Consider the following 15,017-nt stretch of genomic DNA (forward strand, 5'->3'; position numbering starts at 1 on the left):
GAAGTGGATCATAACCATCCTGCCATTCCTGTGTTGCTAAATGGGCTGCGGTTGGATGGGCCCAGCAAGATTCTGGCTAGACAGGAGAGGTTTAGGGTTAGAAGGGTTCCAATATGGAAATGGTTGAGAATCACTGCTTAAGGCTGCATGTACAACTTTAACTCTGTCCCCTTGTGAGTATGCAGTATAGTAGTTTAATCATGCTCTTCCTGAGTAAACAAAAATACTTTAGGTTTTTCTCTTCATATAGAGCCTCTTCAAAAAGAAAAAGTCGTACAACCTGGCAAAAGATGCTCCAAAATATCACAGTCAGCAGCACTGCTATGGGTACCTGCATGGCCCCACAGTATGCCAAACATTTTTATGGCTGACTTAGGGGATGAGAGTTGAGGAAGCATTCTAATGCCCCTACTCTTACGCTATATTGATATCATCATCATCTGGACCCACAGAAAAGAAGCCCTTGAGGAATTCCACTAGGATTTCAACAATTTCCACCCCACCATCAACCTCAGCCTGGACCAGTCCACATGAGATCCACTTCCTAGACACTACAGTGCTAATAAGCGATGGTCACAACCACCACCCTATACTACTGACTAAATCTACTGACCGTTATACTTACTTACATGCCTCCAGCTTTCATCCAGACCAGATCACACAATCTATTGTGTACAGCCAAGCTCTAAGATACAGCTGCATTTGCTCCAATCCCTCAGACAGAGACACACCGCTACAGGATCTTTATCAAGCCTTCTTAAAACTTCAATACCCACCTGGTGAAGTGAAGAAACAGATTGACAGAGCCAGAAGGGTACCCAGAAGTCACCTACTACAAGACAGGCCCAACAAAGAAAATTACAGAATGCCACTAGCCGTCACCTACAGCCCCCAACTAAAACCTCTCCAGCGCACCATCAAGGATCTACAACCTATTCTGAAGGACGATCCCTCACTCTCTCAGACCTTGGGAGACAGGCCCCCAGCCTGAAACAAATACTCACCAGCAACTACACACCACACAACAAAAACACTAACCCAGGAACCAAACCCTGCAACAAACCCCAGTGCCAACTCTGTCCACATATCTAGTCAAGGGACATCATCATAGGACCTAACCATACCATCAGGGGCTCGTTCACCTACACATCTACCAATGTGATATACGCCACCATGTGCCAGCAATGGCCCTCTGCCATGTACATTGGCGAAACCGGACAGTCTCTAAGCAAAAGAATAAATGGACACAAGTCTGACATCAGGAATTAGAACATTCAAAAATCAGTAGGAGAACACGTCAATCTCCCTGGTCATTCAACAACAGATTTAAGAGTGGCAATTCTTCAGCAACAAAAAACAGACTCCAACGTGAATCTGCAGAACTGGAATTAATTTGCAAACTGGACACCAGCAAACTAGGCCTGAATAAAGACAGAGTGGATGGGTCATTAGAAAACCTAGTTTTCCCCTACTGTTACTCACACCTTCTTGTCAACTGTTTGAAATGGGCCACCCTCATTACCACTACAAAAGTGATTTTTCCTCCCTTGGTATTCTACTGTTAATTGAATTGTCTCATTAGACTGACCCCTTACTGGGTAAAGCAACTCCCATCTTTTCATGTACTATGTGTACACACACACACACACACACACACACACACACACACACACACGCTACTGTATTTTCCACTCCATGCATCTGATGAAGTGGATTCTAGCCCACGAAAGCTTATGGCCAAATAAATTTGCTAGTCTCTAAGATGCCACAAGGACTCCTCGTTGTTTTTGCTGATACAGACTAACACAGCTACCACTCTGAAACCTCTCAAAATATCACAGTTACTCATACTTTGATTCATGTGCTTTGAAGTAAATCATGATAGTGCTAGATGAAAGATAGAAGAAAATATTCTGGAAATTATCAGCATCTTGTAGGACAGCGGTAACAGAGTTGATAGCTAGCACTCAAACCTTGTGGAGATCCATCTGAGTAACTCCATTTGCCACTCCATATGCGCCTTCCTTAGAGATATGACAAAGATCCCAAGAGCTGAAGTCTACCACATACAGCATGCATCTATCCGTTGCCCCTTGGTGTCACGTAGCATTGTCAGCTTTTGATTTTTAAAGGATGATATTGAACAATTTAAAGCTGCTTTAAAGATCCCTAATTTACGTACTGATAGTTGATCAAGAACTTAAAATGCTACAAATTGAAAAAAAATTGAAGGGATTACAGTTGCAAGTCATTATCTAGTATTGTAGCTCTTAACAAAAGTAAGGAAATGTAACTATAAAGTTCACAATTGGGGCTAACTTTTTCATACCGTGTGCTTTTTGCATCTACACTCAATGTCCTTACTGTCTTAGCTGTACTGAGAAACTATACTGTACCATGTGTAATTAAAATGTTAATATCAGCTCATGTGTAATTGTCAGGTTACAGAGCATTTGTGCTATCAGTCCTATTTCACTTGCATTTTTCTGTCCACACATAGCAGTATTCTAGCAAATAATAATACTGCTTGGCTCTTATATCGTGTTTTTCATCAGATCTTAAAGCGCTTCACAATCGTAAGGCTGTCCAAGCATGCTGAGAGTGTAATGCAGTTGCAAGTTATATTAGAAAAGTTGCACCAGTGTAATAACATTGATTTAAAAATCAATCTAGCGACATTGCTGCAAACTTGTGGTGTATAGAAATGCTTAAAGTTTAACTTGCTCTTGTAAGTTATTCAATAACTACTTAGCCATATGTCAGGCCTTAATTCTCCAGTGCTTTTCACCTACACCAGCACTGTAATATTACAAGTTAGCATGGACTAAGAAAGAATGATAGTTGAACATGATCCCAGCAGGCTAACAAGGAATAAGACTGTAAATTGCCACGGGCACACAGGGGTGAAAGAAAATGCAGGCCTGTTATTTACCAGGCTGCACGTGGCAATAGACTATATTGGTAAGGGATGCAAGGAGAGAATTGGGTCACGATGCAAACTGCAGACACACACACATACAACTAAAAATCAATCAATTTAAAGTTTTATTGGGGATAATTACAAGGGGTAAGGGAGCAGCGTATGATTAGCTAATAGAGTTGATGAAACTTAAAACACACGACTAAAATATCTACTAACAATATTTATAAACAAAGATGCAGCATTTAGTAATAACCGATACTTACAAATACAAACCAATGCATAACGACCGGCAAACGTAGAAACTCTGTTTGAAACACGTGACCTGAGAGAGAGGCTTCGAGGTGATCAGGCTCGGTTACAGGTATACACAGGATTCGTTTTTCTTTCTCCTCTCTCTGCCTGCACATGGCAGGCAGGCCTAAAGTACCAACTATGACACCATAGAAGTGTCATAGGGGACGGGGCCCAAAACCTGTTTGTGTTCGTTTCTGATTGGCACAAGCAAAGTTTACACTAAGTAGGGGAGCAGGTGCCTTAAAGTCTGGCTTCGCCCCCAAAAGGTGAGGAAATGCATATTGTTTTAGAATGCATTCAACACTGAATGACAAAAGAAGAGGCCAGGGCAATACCGGTATGGGCAAGTTTTAGAAGATGCAGACAGGAACTCATCTCAACAAAGACATCTTTAGAGAAAATTTGTAGCAAATCGACGTGTAGATGCTAAGCATGCTAGTGTCTAGTTATATAATTTAACATGCCAGAACAGTTTCCATGAGACAACGAACTAAGCCGCACACTACCCATGAGGTAGGTACTTTAGGTACTAACCCCTTTTTAACAGTGACACATGTTTAAGATGTGATTTTTTTCAGAGGTGTAGCACTCTGCAGCCCTCCTGCGGCCAGGGAGAGGCCATGCAACTTCCACTGACTTCACTGGGAATTGTGCAAGTGCTGAATGGTAGTGGCGGCGTGTGATATACATGTCAGACTACATGGTTTGGTGGCCTCTTCTGGCCTTTAGCACTATGACTCTAAATGCCTTTGAAAGCTAGGCCCTCTGTTGACCAGGGAGCTGAAGAAGCAGACCAAAGTGGGACAGCCGGCAAATACCAGGTGCCTCATGGCACTAATCTTTGCTGCCCAGCCCCTCAACATTGTGGGCAAAATTTCCAGTTCAAAAACTGATAAACTTGGCTATTCACCCCGCAGCTAAATTGCCTAGTCTGTGTTGTACTGAAAGAGAGATTACTGGTGTACCGAACTCAGAGTGCTCAGTGTGATGTGCAGCAGAATCGATTGCATAAGGAACTAGCAGCGTATCAACAACGCTGTTGCATATTTTCTCAATTTGTAATTTGTCAAGAGGTGTCAAATAAGTGAACTGATTTATCTTTCAGACTGTCAGCTGGAGCAAAATTTAATTCTAGTTTGTCTTTGTTACAGAGAGTTCCCCTACCTATCTGCTGAATGGCACTTAGCTGACTTGCTAGCAAGACATCTATACTAATAACCTTTCACTGCTCTCCACGCAACAGGATTAGTATTAGGTCTGCAAATCACTAGATTAAATATGTGGAGGAGAACGGGGAGGAGGGTAGTTTTTCAATAGTTGTCTCTTTCCCAAGCTGCTTTTATGCATCCTGGGAGAGCTACAGAACAGGCAGACTGCACAGCTATTTCAAGCATTTAAATCACATGGGCTCAAGAACATTTTAATAAACTGTGTCTAGCACACGAGCCAACAGCGTCTCCTTAAAATACAACAGCTACTGAGGAGAAGCAACGTTGCAGGAAAGCAACTGGTTTTAACTAAAAAGATAACTTTATTTGCCAGAAAAGATGTCAGACAGAAGCCCCTTCGAAACAGATATGTTAACTCTTACCCGATACGTTATGGAAAAGGGACGACGCGTTAAAGGCGCTACAGGGGAGCTGACACAGCTGCTCAACTCAATGCTGACTGCGGTGAAGGCCATTTCCTCTGCAGTCAGAAAGGCAGGCCTTGCCCACATGTGAGTCCTATTTAGACATATGGGGGAAGGGGGGAGGAGGAGGAGAGGGAGAGGGATTTGCCTCCACATGAAGACTGGGGAAAGGGCAAGAGTTTTGTGAATTTTTTCAAAAATTCACCCACTTTAAATTCAATATGCCTCTTTTAAACCACATAACTGAAGGTGTGAATTCTGAGCCCCAAATCTAGCAGGGGTTGGAAATGACGCATATGCCAGAAGGGTGAGTGTGTGTTTATGGAGCATTTTAAAATTGTTCCTGAAATGTTCCCTGAGACTAGCTGTGGTTCTGCAAACTTTCAGTTTAAAAACAGTCAAATGAAAGCAAAACAAAAACCTAGTGCCATTATTTCCTGTCCTATTCATCTTATCTTTTTTAAATGGTGAAACTGGTGTATTTTTAAGTCTTAGAAAATTTGCAGACTATCACACTTAGATACCTTCTGCTAACGTCCAAACAGATTGTCACAGCTAGTGTCTGAACAGTGGAAAATCAGGATTTACCTTGGGAATGCTGATGTCCATATCCATCACTACAGTACTAACAATATTATGATTCAGCAGCGCTAAGAGAAGGCCATATATTGTCCTCCTTATGTGTATCCCACTCCCCTGGGTGTCAAGGTCACCCAAAAGTGGTGTCTGGCCCTATGTGAAGGGCAAGCACAACCAGCTTGTCTGGCTTCTGGTCTATTAGAAGATGGGAACTGAGGATTGCCTTGAAACCGTCTGAAATGAACTGACCTTTTTTTCATGCATTGGCTCAAAATAGACACTGATGCTGGTCCTTCAGAAGCAATGTCTCAATAGAGGCTGGGGGCAGGAAGAGAAATCTGATAAAACTGTATAATTTAAATATATTCTTGTATATGTGCAAGGTTTGTATGCTTAATTCCAAGGGTTAGTGATGTGGCTATACGTGTATAATGATGGCAGAATACTCCATTAAGCAGTTTATTCCTCTATACTCTATGGCAGAGGAATCTCTAATACTTAGTACTTTGCATTTCTACAGCATCCTCATTCGTCCTCATCCTTTACAAACTATGAATTAACATCACAGCACCATGTGAGCAAGGTATCATTATCCTCATTTTACAGATGGGAAATATAATTCATAGAGCAGTTAGGTGATTTGCCCACGGTCTCAAAGTGAGTCAGTGGCAGACCCAGAAATAGATCTTGACTCTCAGAGTATCAGAGTTGGAAGGGACCTCAGGAGGTCATCTAGTTCAACCTCCTGCTCAAAGCAGGACCAATCCCCAACTAAATCATCCCAGTCAGGGCTTTGTCAAGCCTGACCTTCAAAATCTCTAAGGAAGGCGATTCCACCACCTCCCTAGGTAACCCATTCCAGATAGTGCTTCACCACCCTCCTAGTGAAAACATTTTTCCTAATATCCAACCTAAACCTCCCCCACTGCAACTTGAGACCATTACTCCTTGTTCTGTCATCTGCTACCACTGAGAACAGACTAGATCCATCCTCTCTGGACCCCCTTTCAGGTAGTTGAAAGCAGCTATCAAATCCCCCCTCATTCTTCTCTTATGCAGACTAAACAATCCCAGTTCCCTCAGCCTCTCCTCATAAGACATGTGCTCCAGCCCCCTAATCATTTTTGTTGCCTTCCACTGGACTCTTTCCAATATTTCCACATCCTTTTTGTAGTGTGGGGCCCAAAACTGGACACAGTACTCCAGATGAGGCCTCACCAATGTAGAATAGAGGGGAATGATCACGTCCCTCGATCTGCTGGCAATGCCCCTACTTATACAGCCCAAAATGCTGTTAGCCTTCTTAGCAACAAGGGCACACTGCCGACTCATATCCAGCTTCTCGTCCAGTGTAACCCCTAGATCCTTCTCTGCAGAACTGCTGCCTAGCCATTCGGTCCCTAGTCTGTAGCAGTGCATGGGATTCTTCCATCCTAAGTGCAGGACTCTCCACTTGTCCTTGTTGAACCTCTCCTGTGCTGTAACCACTAGACCATTTTCCCCTCTCTCTCTTTTGTGGATATTAACTGAAGCCAAACTGTTTTCACTGACATGACAAAAGCATTCCAATTTTTAAAACCCTAAAATACTTAGTGAATATTATATAGATAAGAAACAGAATTTATTCTTAACCTAAAAAGACATGACTAATGTTTCAACATTACAATTCCTCCCTCAGAACAGAAGCATCCATTATATTGAGGAAGAAAGGCCTCTCTTTGAACAACAAAAGTTTCAGGAAATAATCCAGCAATCATACATCCCACTGATATCATCAGTCATGTCATACAAACAACCATGATCTTCAGGAAATTTCAATGACAAATTGTAAATCACTAGGATTGACATCAGTTTATATTTTCAATGCTATCTTCACATGAAAAAGGGCTAGAATTTTTTATTTTTTTAAATGACAGATGAAGTTAAATAGGCTTGCCATTTCTAATTCTCCCAAATAAGAGGGTATGGCGTGGCTTCTTTAATATTTAAAAAGTTAACACTGACTTTTTGAAAGTTTTCTATTCACCAACAAAGGAGAAGATTTTGAAAGACACAGAGGGCAGTTAGGAGGCAAATGCCATTTGTTTCTTTGAAAATAAAATACTTATACATTACATATGTAATATGAGCAGATTATCTTGGAGCAGATACACAGCTGAAGTCATTTGTTGGGCTCTGCAACTAATTGTGAGCCTACTGAGCTGCACTCTTTATATCAACTAAATAAGTCTAATCTGTATGTCATATATAATCATTTAATAAAACCACATACTGTGAATAGCAGCACATTGTAGCATGCCCCAACAATCTTAACAGTGAAATGTCACTATGAAAGACTTAAAAATATCCTATTTAGAAATCATTGTACTTATATTTCATGGGTCATTTCCCTTCCCTCAGCTGGGGAGTCTCCAACATTTCCCCCCTCAACAGACAGAGCTGCTGAGAGTGACAACGTGCTTTAGAGCGACAGCTGTGGTAACATGTACGTAAGCAAAGAGTGAAGCAATCAGATAGGGTACTCTGCTTATTAGCTTTAGTGTCTGGCCATCTGTTGGCAAACACGTGAAAACATGACCTTTGTTTCACAAGAATTTATCTGCTCCAACCCCTTGTTCCCTGACTAATGTCAGTCCTTTGTAAAGTCTGACTATTTCCAGGTGCAGCAGGAAGTCGCACTGTGGATTCTGACGGTGGCAATCTTCCCTCCAACCGAGAGCTGAACTAATTCCACAGAAACAATGCATTGTGATATCATAGCTTCCAATCCTATGCTGTGAGCTCAGGGGGTCTGCTCATTCCCTATCCTGTTATACTTTTATTGTTATAGCTGCAGTTCCATTGCCAGGTGTGGCTGCTGTGCAATGGTAGATGCCCCAGTGTGGCTCTAGTACACTCCTTGAGGGCATCAGTGCAAGGAAAAGAACCCATCAGGGAGAAAGTGATGGACTTTGGGGCAGTGGAGGTGACAGCAGCAGGCCCTCATATTCTTGGGAAATAAGAAAAAGAGGCAAAGGAGACACAAGGAAGGACAGAGTTGATGGAATCACTTCCCATCCCAATACTCTATACATTAAAACAGCTGCTCCATTCCATCTCAGGGGTTGATGCATTTCTGTGATGAGTGAAATAATCCGTGTCCTCCCTCCCTTTATCCCCCTCCCAGCCCCAGATGTAATTTCCACAGCAACCACTGAAGCCATCACAAACATTATTGTGGTAGCAAAATAAGCAGCAGGAACAGAAGGATATTTAACAAACAAAACTCCTGCCTTCAAGCAAAATTTCCCTAACTACAAGGGGAAATAAATTTTGAAAATCGTCAAACTATAAGTTTTCCATGAGGAATCAACAACTCTTTCTGAAGTGCAGTCACTGCAAAATTGAGCCATCTGGTGGTATATATGGGTCATTACATGAAGTAGAAGCACTTGCATGTGGAAAACATTAGTAAGGCATATTACCAAACGGATTAATTTGTGTGCCATTTGGGATGTCTTTAAAATTATGGCTAGGGTCTGATATAAAATTTGACATTAAGCCTATTTCTGTTTTCTATAAAGGAAATCTAAACCAACTGCAACATGCACTCATTCTGATTTTAAAAAGCAAAGTATGCAGCACATTTGGTCAAACCCTACTGACTTCAGCGATGAGAGCAAGATCAAATCACTTGGACAGCAAGTGAAGAATTCTTAATAAATATTCTGGGCTTGATGCTGTATTCTTTCCACATCCTACTTACTTTCATCAGCTTTGCATGCACAAGGAATATAACCATTTATCTTCCCTTGGGAAGCTATAACAGTGTGCCCTGCAATCTTGCTTATGTTTAAGGGCCATGGTCAATAGTGAGGCTCCCAGACAAACATATTTTTAAGCTAAGTGGCCAGAATTTTTGAGAGTGACTAGTGATTTTAGGCATCTTTAAGGGGGAGGGGCCCTACTTGAGGCACCTTCAGGTGGCAAGCTGGGCACCCAAAAACTGAAGAACCCCAAGAACACTACTTAATTTTGAAAATCTTGGTCTGTATTTAAAAAACAGCACTTATCATGCTGTCCTGAGGGAGTTGGAGAGGGAGGGGGAGCACAGTTCCCCCCAACAAGGGCTCCAACGGGGGGGGAACAAAAAACCAAAAAAACCAAAAAAAACCCACCACAGTTTTAAAACTTCTCTTTTCTTAAAAAAAAAACAAAAAAAACCCCAATAGTCCATTTGAGAACTAACCACCTGCTCCTTTATAAAATAAAAATCAAAAAAGTATTTGCTTTATAGGAGAGTAATAAAAATGTTGTCACAGCATCTCTTATTTGCTTCCCTCGGTCTCAACAGTGACTGAATAAGATAAAGTAAATCACAATTTTATTTTCTGAGTTGAGAGTTTTGCCTTAGAATTATTTTTTTTAAACTAAACCTCTGAAAATAGGGGTTTATCATGGAAATGCCATCACTGTCTAATACATAGAGCTTCATTCTGAGGTGCAGTTCAGGGAGGAGAGAGAGAGAGAGGTAGCTCAACGAGGTCTGTAAGGCTCTGAATTTGGGGCCTGGACAGTGATCTGTCTGGCCCCAGATGTAAGTTAAAGACTCCTTACAGGCTGGTTTAATTTATGGAGATGCTGAATGGCTCCCTATGGGCTGCTCTGAGGCAGAGAACAGGCTCTGGCCACACACTCCCCTTCCTCAAACAAGCCTCCATCCTTTGGCCACCTCCCCCAGCACTCGCTCACAGCAGGAGCCTCATGGGGGTGGGGTGGGGAATGGAGGATAGAGGAGGGCCATTCTGGTGCCTGGGGTATTCCTCAGAGGTCAGTTAAGATGACTTTATAGCAGCTGAACTGCCATGAAGAGATCATAGCACAGCCCAGAAATGAAGCCACAATCTTTCCCTCCCTTGGGCAGATTTTCATTTACCACCAGGAATGGATAACTACAGAGGTATTTTAAAGACTTGGGTGTATGTGGGAGGTGCGGAGGGTGAGAGATTGGCAGGGAAAAGCCACGGTCATCACTTTTCTGAAGTCTTAATGTTCATGAACATTATGTTCCTGTCAAAATTCAGGCCTGTCTTGTTGCTTTGAGGTTTCTTAGTGTTTTCGCTGCCATGTACACATCATCTTTTCTTTAGGTATGGAATAGCAGGAACTGTGAACGTGACTGGTGATGAAGTGAAGAAGCTGGATGTGCTATCCAATTCTCTGGTTATTAACATGCTACAGTCTTCCTATGGCACCTGTGTCCTAGTCTCAGAGGAGAATAAAGATGCCATTATCACGCCACAAGATAAGAGGGTCTGTATATATGTCTGTTCTCTCATTTAGCAGCAGATGGTGCTGTTATTCCGAGTATTGAAAAAGAGTATGTTACCTGTAAGAAAGCAAAAAGACAAGTTCCTAAGCAATAGCAGAGACTCTGCATATTATTCTACTGCTTAAATGATTAGTTACAGTGGGTGAGCAGTTTTCAGTAAGTAAGGAAGTCCTTGCAAAGGATTCATAATTAAAACTGGGGGAATAATTATTTGTGAGCTGGATCCCAATTGAAACTGGGATCCTAATTGAATCCTACCATGTTTGGATCCTTTTTTGAACATTAGTGTGACCTGTTTTTGTTTGCATGAATATTTAGCCAGGACTATAAGGATTAAAGTGCTACTCAGATTGAGCAAGGCTGGCAGAACTGGGCTCTAAATTAACTGCCCTAAGAGAACAAATGGCTACTTCTGGGATTTCCAGATGTATGGAAATCATCTTCTATTATGATACCCCCTCCATCAATTTAACATGAAGTCCCAAGAAAGCCTGAACTGTGAATTAGTGTTTTCGATTAGCACTCCACCAAAAGCCAGCCATCCCTGCCTCCCTACCCTCAAGCCTCACTTCATAAATCCATTCATTCAGCTCACAATACAATTTAAACAAAATTTGTTCAATAAACCAAGACACACTGGAACAAAACCACTCAGTTCCTTTGCTTTCACACTATGCCCTTTCCTCACCCCTGATCTTTTGTGTAGTTACATTGTCAGCTGTTTGGGCAAGCCCCCTCTCTCCCTCTGCATTTCGGTGATGTGCTATACAGAATACAACCGTACATTTGGTCTGGATTTGTCAAGGGCATTTGGTTATCTAAATGTTGTAAGAAAAAGATGGTGTTTACCAAACAAAGGAAAAAGATACAGCAGGTCAACATATTTAATACTCCTCTTCTCTCCTCTTTTAGGGTAAATACGCGGTCTGCTTTGATCCACTAGATGGTTCTTCCAATATAGATTGCTTAGCATCAATAGGAACGATATTTGCTATCTACAAGAAGGTACGTTGATGAACAAAACACACAGTATGATTCACTCAGTAAGAACAAAACATTTCCTATATCTATCTATATCTATCTCTCTATCTCAGCTCGCTTCATTTTCTTTTCCACTGTCTTTTAAATAAAAAGAGCTTTAAAGAGACAGTGATATAGTTATACAATGAATATATATTTATATCAAATAATGGGCTCAATTTTTAGGAAGAAGCACACTTGATTGTCCACGTGAAATTCTTGGGCCACAGGACTTCCTTCTGCATCACACAGAGTAATTAAAACAAAAGTGGCTTCTAATTATAAGGCAATTGGTTAGCTACATCCATCCTATTTACTCACTTCAGTGAGTGCTGGGGGTAGGGTGAAGTGGGGTGGGGACAGGACATAGAGATGGGCCAGAGCTCCAGTGTCAAGGTGCAGAACCAAACTTACTTAAAATTGAGGAATGTTCAGGTCTGGAATATTAGTTCCTGTCCATCTCTACAACTTACAATGTTTGTTTGCCCACTAGGGAGCTACATAGAGTGCCAGGTTTCAGAGTGGTAGCAGTGTTAGTCTGTATCAGCAAAAACAACCAGGAATCCTTGTGGCACCTTAAGGAGACTAACAAATTTATTTGGATATAAGCTTTCGTTGGCTAAAACCCACTTCATCAGATGCATGGAGTGAAAAATACAGTAGGCAGGTACACCTCTACCTCGATACAACACTGTCCTCAGGAGCCAAAAAAATAAAAAAAAAATCTTACCATGTTATATCAAACTTGATTTGATCCGCCAGAGCGCACAGCCCTGCCGCCCCCCCCTCCCCCGGAGCACTGCTTTACTGCGTTATATCCAAATTTGTGTTATATTGGGTGGCGTTATATCGAGGTAGAGGTGTATATATATTATAGCACATGAAAAGATGGGAGGTCAGTGCTAACAAGGCCAATTCAATCAGCGTGGATGTCACCCATTCCCAACAGTTGACAAGAAGGTCTGAGTATCAACAGAGTGGTAGTCATTTAACCACCAGCATTTGCCAACAGTTAGAATGATGTCAGTTCTCACAATTTTACTGCAAGTCTCGCAATATTTGTGGCTTTTATGAAAGCCCTAGCTCACAATCTTATGATGACACGAGACACTCAGTTTTCTTTTTTAAGATTACAGCTCTCATGTTTGCAAAGAAATGCTTAAAAATATGAATCCTAAAGGCTTAGCCATCTTGAGGTAAAATCCTAATGAAGACAAGGAAGCCTGTAGTCTTCACAAGTTAACAAGTTGAGTTCAAGAATAAGCTCCCTCTTATATATAACTCCAGCTGCTAATTTGTGTGAAAACTACAAACTGCTTGTCTTCCTTAGGATTTTACCTCAAGATGGCTAACTGGAGTTAAGAACACACCTTTTCCCCCCCACCAGTAATGGCAAGGCCTTTCAAAACCACTTACCAATAAGGTTTTCAATTCGTTTTCTACAATTTTTTCCTCGCTTTCTCAAACAAACGAACCAACAAAAGCAAACCTGAGTGCCTTCTGACATCTCATTTTAGAATTAAAGTCTATGTAGGGGCAAACATTAATACTTAATGAAGACCAACCTACAATGTGCAATACAAAATTACTTCAGTCCCTCAAAAGATTAGATGTAACCAAAGGATAAAGATTCCAGCTACAGGATCAAGTGGACTTATTTTAGTTACATGAACAATTTAACAAATCCCACTTGAAAGTCAAAAAACTATGCTGTACACACAGGTACTAGAAAGGCCATTTATGCACAGACAGCGTTTTTTATTTAGCATCTTCCTTTCCACTAAGGCGCTAGTTTAGCAGGATAAATTAGCTAAATATGCAGCCCTCTCAGATGGGAGGATTTTAATGGTATTTTTTACCAACATGCCCTTCTTCAAAGCCATTAGCTAAATCAAAATAACCAAGTAATAAAACATGTTTGCAATTCTGCAGCAACAGACATTTATGAAAGAAAAAAAGATGAAATGCTCTCCCAAGTGACTGAAAATCTATCTAGGAAAGAAAATAGTTTAAACAACTTTAAATCTGCCCCATGGAAAGGACTTTGAAGTAAATCAGGTCAGCTTAAAAAGACCATTCATAACTGCTACCACACTTATGGGGTCCCTTCTGATTATATGATAGTGCATATGAATGATTTTCTCATCATGTCACTGCCTGAACCTGGATCCCAAAGGCACTCCAGTGTTCAAACATTTCTGTGAAGTGACTTCCTTTTAGGAAAGAAGCTATAAAGCTAGTTAGAACTTTAATAGACAGACAGCATCTTTCGAACAATGAACCATCAAATAGGCTAAGTAATGTGCCAAGGCCACAAAGAAAGCGAGTGTCAGAGCTGGAATTAGAGCTCCTGGCTTCTAGTCCAGTCTTGGACCACATCTTTCCCCCTTATGAATAGTGTTCTGTACAAGCACACAACAAGGATGAACATGCTCCCTACACATTGACAAGAGGGACTTAATCTCCAGAATTCAGATATCATTGGAGTTTAACGATAGTTGTTCAGGTTATGTAAAAATAACTGCAATGTTGATTTGGTATTTGATATTTCTGGATGCAGGGCTATATTTAAAAAGTAGTCTTTTAAAAGGTTCCTCCGTATATTTCAAGAGCTGGAGGCAACTCCATTTGATATAACAATTCACTGCTAAGAGAAGGCCTTAAGGTATGTACGGGGCCTTCTGAATGGTTTGAGCCAGATCGATACACTGATTTTTTCATTTCCTGTCCCTAAAATCTGATATAGTGATGCAAGGAAGAGATAGCCTGAGAAGAAACAAATGGTAGAGTCAGATTCTCCTACCAACACTAGTCATTAGAATCTTGAGCACTCTCTTTAAAGAAGTACTTCTTTCTTGAAGGTAAAAACAGAATGACCACTACCATTTAGGGTTGCCAGGTGTCCGGTTTTTGACCGGAACACCTGGTCAAAAAGGGACCCCCGTTGCTCACTGTGGATCTCTTTTGAATCCAAGGAAACAGAGGAAACTAACAGTGCCTGCCTACTTAGTACTGGAAGATACCACCTTGAGTCTTGTAAATAAGTCTAGGATAGCACACCACTCCTAATTTATAGTCTCACACAGCCCCACTTGGTGGCAGAAATGCAGTACTGCAGTCTCTCGAAGAAACCTTATCATTTGTTTACTCTATTTTTCTTCTTGGTTTTGCTTGCATTCTTTTCTCTTCATGAATGGATAATGTTGCTATCCTCTTGCTTCCCCTTGAATCTCCTTTAACCAACAGGATTATTTCTA

The 15,017-nt window shown here is 41.2% G+C and overlaps 2 protein-coding genes across 2 annotated transcripts in view; one reads left to right on the forward strand and one right to left on the reverse strand.

Annotated features, from left to right (window-relative positions):
• Positions 1-15,017, reverse strand: part of LOC123372719 (aminopeptidase O (putative)) — a 388,654-nt gene that overhangs the window by 342,697 nt on the left and 30,940 nt on the right. The gene's annotated exons all lie outside the window — the stretch shown is intronic.
• Positions 3,596-15,017, forward strand: part of LOC123372720 (fructose-1,6-bisphosphatase isozyme 2-like) — a 31,521-nt gene continuing 20,099 nt past the window's right edge. The window contains exons 1-4 of the mRNA XM_045021085.1: positions 3,596-3,730; positions 4,765-4,937; positions 10,559-10,721; positions 11,653-11,745. Of these exons, the coding sequence (XP_044877020.1) occupies positions 3,695-3,730; positions 4,765-4,937; positions 10,559-10,721; positions 11,653-11,745 (465 nt within the window). The 5' untranslated portion in view covers positions 3,596-3,694. The remainder of the gene's footprint in view (positions 3,731-4,764; positions 4,938-10,558; positions 10,722-11,652; positions 11,746-15,017) is intronic.

Source organism: Mauremys mutica, chromosome 6 (genome assembly GCF_020497125.1).
Source record: "Mauremys mutica isolate MM-2020 ecotype Southern chromosome 6, ASM2049712v1, whole genome shotgun sequence".
In the NCBI taxonomy this organism is placed as follows: domain Eukaryota; kingdom Metazoa; phylum Chordata; order Testudines; family Geoemydidae; genus Mauremys; species Mauremys mutica.